The 12198-nt window shown below is 32.0% G+C and overlaps 1 protein-coding gene across 1 annotated transcript in view; it reads right to left on the bottom strand.

The window, feature by feature from the left end:
- HCRTR2 (hypocretin receptor 2) overlaps positions 1-12198 on the bottom strand; it is a 109326-nt gene that overhangs the window by 22763 nt on the left and 74365 nt on the right. Inside the window, exon 4 of the mRNA XM_019629392.1 lies at positions 7255-7370. Within this exon, the coding sequence (XP_019484937.1) occupies positions 7255-7370 (116 nt within the window). The remainder of the gene's footprint in view (positions 1-7254; positions 7371-12198) is intronic.

The following is a 12198-nucleotide window of genomic DNA, read 5'->3' on the forward strand; positions in this document are numbered from 1 at the left end:
TTTTTTATAGTTTTCTTATATTTTATTTATTTACACTCTAATCCTGATTATTTCCTTCCTACTATTTGCTTTGGTTTTTAGTACTTTTTCTATCTCATTTTTAAAAAAATCTTTATTAAATTTATTGGGGTGAACTAGATTAGCAAAATTATATAGGTTTCAAGTGTATATTTCTATAATACTCGATGTATATATTGCATTGTATGTCTTATTTCTTAAGGTAGAATGTTATGTTATTGATTTGAGATGTTTCTTCTTTTTGAATAGTTATTGCAGATGTCAATCTCCCTTCAAGCACTTCTTTTTCTGCATTTCATTAGTTTTGGTACATGTATTTTCATTTTCATTCATTTCAAAGTATTTTCTAATTTCTTTTGTGATTTCTTCTTTTACTTATTGGTTATTTTAAATGGTAATGTTTAATTTCCAGATATTTGTAAATTTCTCAATTTTATTTCTATGATAAATTTTCAGTATAATTTTACTGTAATGGGAGAATGTACTTTTTTAAGAATTCAATAATTTCGAATGTTTTTAAGAATTCTTCATGGTTTATTATATGAACTGTCCTGGAGAAGATTCCATGTACACTCAGAATAAATGCACATTGTCCTGTTTCTGATTGTTTTATAGATAGCTGTAGATCTAATCAGTTGATCGTTTTGTTCATGCCTTCTATCTCCTAGTTAATCTGCTGCCTAGATTTTCTACCTATTGCTAAAAGAGGAGTATTGGAGTTTTCAACTATCATTGTTGTATTGTCAATCTCCCCCTCCAACTCTGTTGATTTTTGCTTCATGTATTGTAGGTTTTAGTTGTTAAGTGCAGATAAGTTCATAATCTTTATACCTCCCTGATGGATTGATTTATCATTATGAAATGTCCCTTTTTATCTACAGCAATACATTTTGTTAAAATCTCTTTTGTCTGATATTAGTATGGGTACTCCAGCTTTCTTTTGGTTACTGTTTGCATTGTATATCTTTTCTAATATTTTACATTTAACCTCTTTGTGTCTTTGAATATAAGAGGTATCTCTTGTAGATAGAATACAGTTGGAACATGGTTTATTATTTGCTTTATAGATCCTGCATATCCCTGGAGTGCTTTATTCATTTATATTTAATGTAATTATTGAGAAGCTATGATTTATATCTGCCATTTTGCTATTTGTTCTCTCCACATATTATGTCTATTTTGTTGCTTTATTTTGTGTTAAATAGATAGTTTCTAGTAAACCATTTTAATTATCTTATTTCTTTCCATACATTCTTAAAGTTATTTTCTTAGTAGTTACCCTGGGATAATTAAAAGCTTAAATAATCCGTTTAGATTAACATCAGCTTTTTTAGATCAACTTTTATTTTTATTGTGGTGAAATTTATATAACAATATTTACTATTTTTTAATAGCGAAGACTTTTTTTAAATTTATTTTTTCAATTACAGTTGCTTCCAACATACAAATTCTTCCAATATACAATATTATATTACTTTTAGGTGTACAACATAGTGGCTAGACACATATACCTTACTAAGTGATCACCCTGATAATATGTTTAGTATCCACTATAAAGGTTATTACAATATTATTGGCCATATTCACTGTACATTACCTTACATCCCCATGACTATTTGTATAACTGGCAATTCGTACTTCTTGATCTCTCAACCTTTTCATTGATCCCCCAACACTCCTCCCATTTGGCAACCATCAATTTTTTCTCTGTATCTATGAGTTTGTTTCTGTTTTGCTTTTTTTAGATTCTACTTAACATTGGTCTTAGCAATATTTTTTTGGATGTGTCTCCTAGGGCAAAGTAAGCAAAAGCTAAAATAAACAAATAGGACTTCATCAATTTGAAAAGTTGTTGTACCACAAAGAAAACCATCAACAAAACAAACCAACAAAGCAACCTACGAAATGGGAGAAGGTATTTACAAATGTTACATCTGATAAGGGATGACTATAGAAAATATAAAAAGAACTCATACAGGTCAACATCAAAAACACCAAACAATCAAAATAAAATGTGCAAAAGACCTGAATGGACATTTCTCCAAAAAGGACATACACATGGCCAACAGACACATGAAAAGATGCTCAATATCACTAATCACCACGGAAATACAAATCAAAACAACAATGAGATACCACCTCACACCTGTCAGAAAGGCTATCATCAATAAATCAACAAACAAGAGTTGGTGAGGATGTGGAGAAAAGGGGGCCCTCATACATTGTTGATTGGACTGTAAATTGGTACAGCCACTATGGAAAACAGTATGGAGGTTCCTCAAAAAAGTAAAAATAGAACTACCTTATGACCCAGCAATTCCAGTTCTGGGCATTTATCTAAAGAAATCCAAAATACTAATTTGAAAAGACATGCACCTCTATGTCCATTGTAGCATTATTTACAATAGCCTAAGTTTCCATTGATAGATGAATGGATAAGAAAAGATGGTACATACATACAATGGAATATTATTCAGCCATAAAAAATAATGAAATCTTGCCATTTGCAGTGACATGGCTGGATCTAGAGGGTATTATACTAAGTTAAATAAGTCAGACAGGGAAAGACAAATACTATAGATTAATGCTAACTTAATCTTAATAATACGTAAAAACTTTCCTCCAATATACCTTCATTCCCTCCTTTCTCCTTTGTATTACATCTTTATAAGTTATAAGCTGAATCTTCAGTTTTATAATTATTGCCTTATGCTGTTGTTTTTTAGTCAAATATGAGAAGAAAATAATTACCAAAAAAAATACATTTATACTATTTTTTTTAGAGGGCGGTGTCACTGGCCCTCACATGTGGGGTCCGAACCGGGGCCCTCTGGTGTCCCAAGCCAGTTCCTAACCATTGCGCCACTCAGCCAGCCCCATTTATACTCTTTTATATTTATCTATGTAGTTACCTTTACTGATGCTCTTTATTTCTATATGTAGAATTGAGTTACTGCCTTTTGTTTCTGCCTCTGTGATTACACTTTTCTATTTCCTCACGATAAACTGAATTGTCATCACCTAATATTAATTAAGTTCTCTTAGAAGAGTATGGAAGAATAAAGGTCAGTAGAAGAGACTGATAAAAGTTGGGACAAGGAAGGTCTTTCACAATTGAAGAGAACTTGGAAATCTGAAATTTAGTTTTAGATTGGAATATCTCTTACAGTTCATCTCGTTTCTCACACAGTAGCAGACTCATAGTAGTTGCTTAATAAATAGTTGTGGAATGAATGAACATGAACCTACATGATGATTAAGATTAACTTGTTGAATTATATGAGAGCTAGAACTGGAAAGATTGCTGACAGATGCACACAGGAACAAGTAACCTAAGAGTAAGCAGGTCTTAACAAGTGGAGTTTTAGAGAAGGCTGTAGAATTTCAAGACTGATTTCTCTGAGTCACATTGTTAAAGAGAGAATTTAATTAGATTATAAGAAAGCATTAAAGTTATTTTAATGGGTTTAAAGTTCTTGAGAAAGTCAGACAAGGACACACGCTTTGCTCACTAATAATCTTACACTTACTAATTCCAAAGTATGCAATATATTCTATACATCTTCCTAATAATATGAGCAAACAGGAGAGGTCCTTCATTTGATGGCTCACTTGATTTAGCCTATATGTGATTTAGCACATATAATGCCTTGGATCTCTGTACAGAGACATTAACAGCTGGGAACTCAGAGTTGCTCAAGCAGAATTCTACATAATCACCCCAATTGTGATTCATGTAGTTTATTGTGGCTACTAAAGTGAACTGAGCTGGACTTGCCATTTTCTATTCCAATATGTTTTGTAAATGTTTTCAGTTTCACAGCCCAGGCATTTTACTGCAAATATTCTGAATTGTGTGGCATAGACTTGCCAGGACAATTCACCAAAAGAACTCAAAGGAATGTAGATTATTTCTGAACTTGTAGTATATTTTGAACTTAATTTAGAGTTTGAAAAATGGAGAACTATAAGCTTAAATAACAAAGAGATAAATTGGTTGGGGTTTGGTAGTTATCCAATTATTCAATAAACCATTTTTGAGTGCTTTCATTGTGTAAGTTACCATGTTAAGTGTTGGGGATACAGTGATGAACAAGACAGACTCAGGTACCCTCAAGGAGTTTTAAAGTTATGTCAATCTGTAAATAAATCAATAAGTAAATATAAGAATCTATGATATGTAAAATATGGAACTAGAGAATGCTCTTATAACACTGAATATTTCTAGTCTAAATCTAAACTATGTCTAGTCCTACAAGCTTATTGAATGCTTTTTCTCCTTCAAAACATTTTTCAAATTCTACTTTTTCTGTCAACATTCTCTCTAACTGGGCAATGGATTCCCCTTGTCCTCCTCTGTCTAACCTTTTTAAGTACTTTCTCTTATTCTTTTAGTCACTTTTTTCTTACAAAGTATTTATTGAGCAACTGATATGGGCTAAGCATGTACTAATTGGAAGGATATGAGAAGAAGGCAAGAGTGTACTGTCTTCAAGTTACTAGAGGAGATAGACAAATAAAAAACCATTGTAATGTTATTTTAAAATGCTATGAAATGGGAGTGACAGGTTAGCTCAATCGGTAGAGTGTGGTGCTGAGAACACCAAGATTGCCAGTTCGATTCCCGCATGGACCACTCCTCCTTAAAATGCTATGAAAGAAATCTATTTAAGAAAGTAGTTACATACCCCAATTCAACACATGCTTGTTATTTTAGAAATATAAGCAAAATTACTTGAAAGGTCGAATAACAGCTTATACTATTAATTTATGTAATACACACTATGCTCTAGGTACTTGAATGAATCCATCTATTAACTCTAACAATGCTGTGTTGTAGTTGCTATGCAACCCCACTTTAATGATGATGAAAGAGAGACACAGAAATTTAACTAACTGAAAAAATTCACGTATCTATTAAGTTGCAGAGTTAGGGTTGAAATCCATACAGTCTGTACCTTGAATCTATGTTTTTGACTTCTCTGTACTATGTCATCCCTAATCATTCAGTCCCCAGCTTGTAAGAAGACCCTCATTGCCCTTTGACTTGCAGGGTCTTTCTGTGACAAAAAGATAGTTCTCTTCTTCATGGTCAAGCTTAACCACATGACTTGTTTTGACCAATGAAAAGTGAGGAGACATAACATGATGCCAGTTCAAAGCATAAATTTTAAGAGACATTACATATTTCTTCCAGGTTTATTGGCCTTTCCCTTAGTCCCAGCATGGTGTGTCCCAGGAAGTGCTGTTTCTTTAGAATGAGCTTTGGAGTGGGAGGACAAGTGGAGCATAGCCACAGCCCATCCTCACCACTGACATGGAACATGAGTGAAACAAACTATTGACACAAGCTACATACTTTTTTGTTTGTTTGTTTGTTTGTTTTTTAAACAGCTGAATAATCTAGCAAAAACTGACCAGTATAATAGTCATGAAGAAGTGGGGTACAATAGTAACAAACACCCCAAAATATGTGACACTGACTTCATGGCCAGGTGAAGAGTGTTAAGGATATAATTGTTAGGATGTGGAATATCACCACTTATGTTTTACAGTGGTATACATTTGTTATTTTAGTTAAAAAGACTGTGGAAGAGAATACTAATAAGGGTTGGTATTGGTTGCATTTATGAAGTCATAAAAGAAATGAGTTATTTGCAAAAATAGAGGAAAAGAAAACAATTGGAATTATGAGACATGTAGGGTTGAAAAACACAACTGTTGCTCATATCCAAGATGATCTTCAAAACTGCTTTGAATAACAAGGGTTGAAGAGGAATCAAATTAAGATTCATCCTCAGACAAAAAACAAAAGAAAGGTTTGTTAAATTATTTTAATGCATTAAAGTGGCCCAACAAATTCTTTCAATTGGATAAAATATGTCAGAGCAAACAGACTAAGGACATGGCTTTCCACAAGCCTGGAAATCTCAAAGTACTGGCAATACATTTAGAGAAAGAGAGATATACATCTTTAAGTAATGTGACATTTTAATATACAGTTTACAAGAGGCTGAGCTATATCCTTTGTACCTTTATAAACCACTACATGTTTGTTGGTGATTCCTTATGAATCATCATGGTTTAACTTAAATGTTACCTGCTCTGAATTAGATCCCCCTGCACTAAGGCTTCCTCTGACTCCCTGTGCTTATATTTATTATGGTGATTTTCACTCTGCATCTGACTATTTCCCTCCTGTAGACTATGAATTAATCAATGACAGACCGGAGCATTTAGCTTTTACTCAGACACGTATGCAAAAGAAATATGATAAATATTTGACGAGTGAACAACTAAGTGAATAAATACATTCACTGACATAGCAAAATTATCTAACAAACTTCATTACTCCCAAATCAGCATTATAAATAGTTTCTAAAATTCTAAATTTTGCTTGATTCTTTTACTGTTCTAAAAAAATCTTTGGAGATTTAACCCATAAAATAAAAATGTATTACATACATCTCATCCAAAAAATAATGATACTTACAGTATCAGGAAATTTTAAAGGAATTTTTATTTGTTATGTCTCATAAAAAGTAAAATTTATAGGGCCGGCCGAGTGGCGCATTGGTTAAGAGCTGGCTTCTGATGCCAGAGGGCCCCGGTTTGGATCCCACATATGAGGGCCAGTGATGCTGCCCTCTGCAGCTAAGATGCTGTACAACAGCTCAACCTGGAGCTGGGCTGCCCTGAGTCACCGGCAACAGCGTGGGCTGCAGTCCCTGTGGCAGTGGGTTGCCATGGGCTACCGTGTGTAGCCAGCAGCCAGCGTGAGCGGCCAGCAGCCGCAGTGAGCGGCCTTCCAGAAGCTGGCAACTGATCTGCCTCGCCCAAAGAGCCCAATGATGGTGCCAATTTGGGCCAGTGAGGCGACGTCCTCTACGGTTGGACTGAAGAACAAAAGGATAGCAACTTGTCTGTTCCCCTTCCCCCAATTCCCCAATAAAAACCTTTAAAAAAAAAAGAAAAATTTATAATATTAGTCCCAGACAAAAATTGTCAATTAATCACAGAGATTTAAAATGTAAAGTTATTAAGTCAGTTGACAAAATATATTCCCTAAATGTCACCCTAAAAAATGCCTAGACATATTGTCATAGCCGGGGCCTCATTATTTTAGAAGAATACACAGTCCTTTGCTAAGCATATTATGTTGGTTCAATCCACTCTTAAATTTTGTTTTTAAGTACATCCCAAAGAAAACACAAGGAAATTGTTTGAAATACATACCTGTCGGCACCAGAGTTTACGAAATATTTGCAGATAGGCCAACACCATAAGACACAGTGGTGCCATGTATGTCACCAGAAAGAAACAGATATGATACATCTTGGGGTAAATTTCACCTGGAATGAAAGTGAAAATAATAAAATCTTATAATTCATAGATTTTTAAAAGGAAACTTTGTTGGTGTTTTGTCTTCAGAATACACATTTACTTTCTATACGATTTCACTGGCATGTATATACACAAAAGGGAAAAATAATTTACAATATTATCTACTTACATTTACATATATATGTGTGTCTGTATATATATATATATGTATATATCTATATCTATATATATATACTAAATGTGAAGTCTTAATTTCATTTAATATACTCAAAGAGGAACAATAAGCCATTTCTTAATTTATACTGCCACAGTCTATCCAAAGAAGCATTTGTTTATCAAAAAGCCTTTCTTTTTGTTTTAATTACATGTGTCTAATTAGTAAAAATTAGTTTGGGTTATCCTTTACTTGCATTTACAAGAGGTACATGACTCAATCAAAACCTAATTACTACCGCTTTTGTTAAAATGGGAAGAGAATGCTGACTCAGTTGATTCCTTCTCATTAGAATATAAGTTTCCTGAGAAATGGGAAGCTATTCCCAGTTGTACTTTCAAATGTGGAAAAAAATTCAGTAAAATAAATACACCAAATATTTGATAATGATTCTTTTTGTTGACTTACTAGATTATATACAAAATTTCTAAGTATGTTGTGTATGTGTATATATGTATGTGTGCATGTACTTTTAATAAAAATGAGATTTTTAGGGCTTTTTAAAGCTAGTTTTTAAACCAATATAGGTAATTTCTTTTTTTATATATTTCACTTATTAGGTATGAGCACCTCTAGGATTATAGTGATTTCTCATTTATCATTAAGTCTATGTAAACGAGTGATACCTATCAAAGATTAAGCATTTATTAAAGACTCAATAACTCAATTAATGAATGACTTAACATTATTTTTTTAGATTTTTCTAAAAAATATATCCATTACTTTATTTTTAAATGCTTTAAAAGATATTTTCCTTATCTGGTATTTTAATTTATTAGTGATCTCGCTACTTTTATTTAAATGTAAAACAGAAAACAAAAAAAAATCCTACATAAATTCCATGAATATTAAATGCAATAATTAATTGTAATTCTAACTGAATGCTAATCAAAAATTTTTTTCACTTCTAAAAATTACATAATTTATTTTGACTTTGATATTGGCAATGGGGTTGGTTCCATACTATCATTGAAGGATAATGCTATCGCCTCCAAGCATGTTATTCTTTTCATTATTTCAGAAAGGGCATACTCGTTTAGAGGCATGAAGAAGTGGTATGTGGTCAAATGTGGTAAGGGCAATTTATAGTCAGGATTAACTAACAATAATTTTGATGATAACCATACTAATGATGACATTTACTGAACAATCATTCATTTAACTTTTTGTCATTGTTAAAGTTGCAGAAAAGGAGTTTATTAGGAGAAAAAATGCATTTCAAAGAAACAGAAGTGACCCAAACAGTAAGGTAGAGAAAGGCTCAAGGGGCATTATTAGAAAAGAAAGTACACTCCAAAGAGTTTGGAGCGGGCCGAGCAAAGGAAGCTCAAAAGGCCTCATTCATTTAATTCTTACTGAATATATTTTAAACACATCTATGAGTTAAATATCCTCCACTTTCTTGACTTCACAGCCTTATCTTCTGGCGTTGTTTAGGTTTAATATTCTCCTTATTCTTCCTTCTAAAACTTTGTCTTCTTCAGAGGGGACAGCAGGATGCCTGTGCTGCCAGGTCTAAGAGACCAATTTGAGGTGTCATGTTTAGCTTCTTTGTAGCCCAAGTGGCACACACCTAGCTCATCAGTTTCTAGCTTCCTTTCAAGTTTATCCTGTCAAACAGGCCTGTTACATAAAAAAATGATAGAAACCAAGCAGCCTGACTGGAGGAATAATAAACAGCCTTCCCCTTTGAAGTGCTACAGCCCTAGCAGCATTTGGTGAACCAATTTCAAAGAAACTGGAGAGCAACTTCAGCACTTTCCAGGCACCTGAGTGGCTTTGAACTTTTATTTGTTTTGAAGAAGGTGTCACATAAGCCCACATAAAAATATACCTTTGAAGCTTACATACCTGCAAAGCCTTGATGTGTGCATCAGACTAAATTGAGTAGAGGAAGGTAGATTTTGATAGGTAATTTTTTTTTTAATTGCAGCTATGGATACCATCACCGTGATAACAGTTTGGTGTTTAAAACAGATGGGAAAGTTCATTCAGCAGCCTGTATACTTATAAATAGTTAGAAAAATATGTAATTGGTTGGTAAGTGCATGTTATGATAATGAACACCCACACAGAAAAGAGTTGACCAAGCAAAATCATACTTTCAGGCTAAGATAGATTGTTTCAATAAAGGGATTATTATAGATACTTGGGGAAACAGGATAATCTTAAATTCCTCATTTCATATTTAGAGTCTAAGCTAATTGGAAACCCAGGAATACCATTGAAATTTTAAATTGTATCTGTTGAAACAATCTTTGGAGTCTCTCTGTACTTGATGAGCAATGTCTTTAGTATATTTAAAAACATTTATATATAACCTAGAATGTAGCTACATGAAATTTGTTGATTTAGGATTTCCTATTTCTAATTTAGGACTACCTATATTAGAAAACAGCATTTTGACAATTGACAAACATTAAAAATTGGTGTCTCTACTCAACTGATGAATAGGCATATTTGAATAAATTCTTGTACATATGTCAAACCAACAAGTAAGGAGCAAATGTGAATCTTTTAGGCTTTGAAATCAGAGATTAAAGAATAATATATATTAGGCAAAACTTAATTAAAGAATAATATCATATATTGGACGGACAAAACTTAATTTCTCTCAGATGAGTTAAGGTCCATTATTGAGCCAACATGTTAATCTACTTATCTAGAAAAACTACAAACATTTTCTTCTTCATGTTACACCTATCAGGGACTTAATGGACAAGTAAATGAAAATAATTTCTCAAATATTCAATTTGGATTGTCTTTTTAAAACTAATGGATTCATTAAAGTTTACTTGAATCTGTAATATATTTTATTATCTTTTGCCTAATAAATATTTCCAATAAATGTTCCTATTTATACACATACACACATATTTATATACTTTCAAAATCTCATAATAGGCCAGATGCCATAATTAATTTGGCTGTAAAGAAAGGATCCAGTATTATTTTTTTCAGACCACTAAACAACAATTTGGCAATAAAATCCAGGAGAGATTATGAACTCCCAGTGTCCAGAACAATGTTTGACAAATAGTACATGCTCATTAATCATTGGATGAATGAACAGTTAACAAAATTAAATCTTTGATTTTGTGCAAAAAGAATGTCACTTTTCTTCTAATAAGATCCATCCTGTGAAACTATGTATTTATTAACCAATCAATCAAGAGAGTATGGATATAATTCTGGAAGAATTTTTAAATTTTAGAAGTATGAATTGATGTGACTAAAGCAAACAATGAATATATGAGTATACAAAGACACATTTTAATATTATTAAAATAAATATTCATACATTTTATTTGTTTTTGAGTGTCAAGTGTGCCTGCCAAAAGTTATGGTTTGTAGTCTACTATTTGTTTTTTCTAACAAGCCATAGGCAATGATGAATACAATGAGTTGCAGACATAATTTATCCACAAAATTACATCTTTCTGGTAACATTTTCAGTAAGACAGAGTTCTTAGTTATTTTGTACCATGAGTGAGACAGCATTTACAAGACTTTCTGAAATGTGATTTGATAGCTATGAATCAAGTGACCACATTGTTTACTGATTCTTTCCACAGTGTAATATTCGTTTTAAGGCAATTATGAGATCACTGTCTGCTTTTATAACTACATTATTAACTTAGGTTAAAGAGAAAAAATAGTTCATAAATTAATCTCAAATAAAAGATACAGCATAACACATTTTTAATAATTGGGGTAAATTCAGACTTTAAAGATGTTTGAACTTTAGAGAGCTGACATTGTAAGATGTAATTTCCTATGATGTGTTTTAGTTGTGACTCTCACATATGCCTGAGTTTTAACATTTTAAGTTGAAAATGAACTTATAAATAGCCTAAATTAACAAAGCTTATGCTATGTAAAAATCATTATAATAAACTAAATGTCTAATGAGTAAAATGATAAGAACCTGCTTTGAGTTCTTTTACATTCTTGAAAATATTAAGTGATTAACAATTCCATTCAATATTTGAAAAAAATAATTTCATATGTTTTCTTGTTTGATTTTAAGGATGATTAAATTCAATTTGCTATCACTTAATTTTAGCCTTTGTAATAACTTTAAGTAATTATGGGCTAATATATAAACACTGGTAAATAGTTTTACTAAGTGAACGTCTGAAGGCTGAGTTTAGATTTTAAGGTATTCAACAACAAGTGCTTTTGGGGGAGAAAATGTTCCTGCTAGAGCTACATAATAAAAATGTCAAGGTTGAAATGATTTTTAAATATTTATTGCTGAAAGGTAATTAGAAAATTATGTGGCTATTTACTTAAGCATAGTAACTGACAAAATTCTCTGCCTTTGCAAATTTCTTCTTATGGGAATGAATGCTACTGGATTATTCAGGACAACATTAAAAAAAAAAAGAAAGAAAAGTTTATAAAAGGAGTCTACAAACTTATAAATTAAACTAATTACCAGAATAATTTAGAGAAATTATTACTGACACAAATTGAATAATAGGTGAGTATTTTATCTAATTACCATCTCCGTAAACTTAAAAAAATCCCAACTTTTGAGTTGGAAGCTTGAATTTAAATGTACTTGTTTGCTTCATAATACTGAGCAAATAATTTATTGACTCAGTTTCATCATTAGT

Source organism: Hipposideros armiger, unplaced genomic scaffold (genome assembly GCF_001890085.2).
Source record: "Hipposideros armiger isolate ML-2016 unplaced genomic scaffold, ASM189008v1 scaffold_847, whole genome shotgun sequence".
Taxonomy (NCBI): domain Eukaryota; kingdom Metazoa; phylum Chordata; class Mammalia; order Chiroptera; family Hipposideridae; genus Hipposideros; species Hipposideros armiger.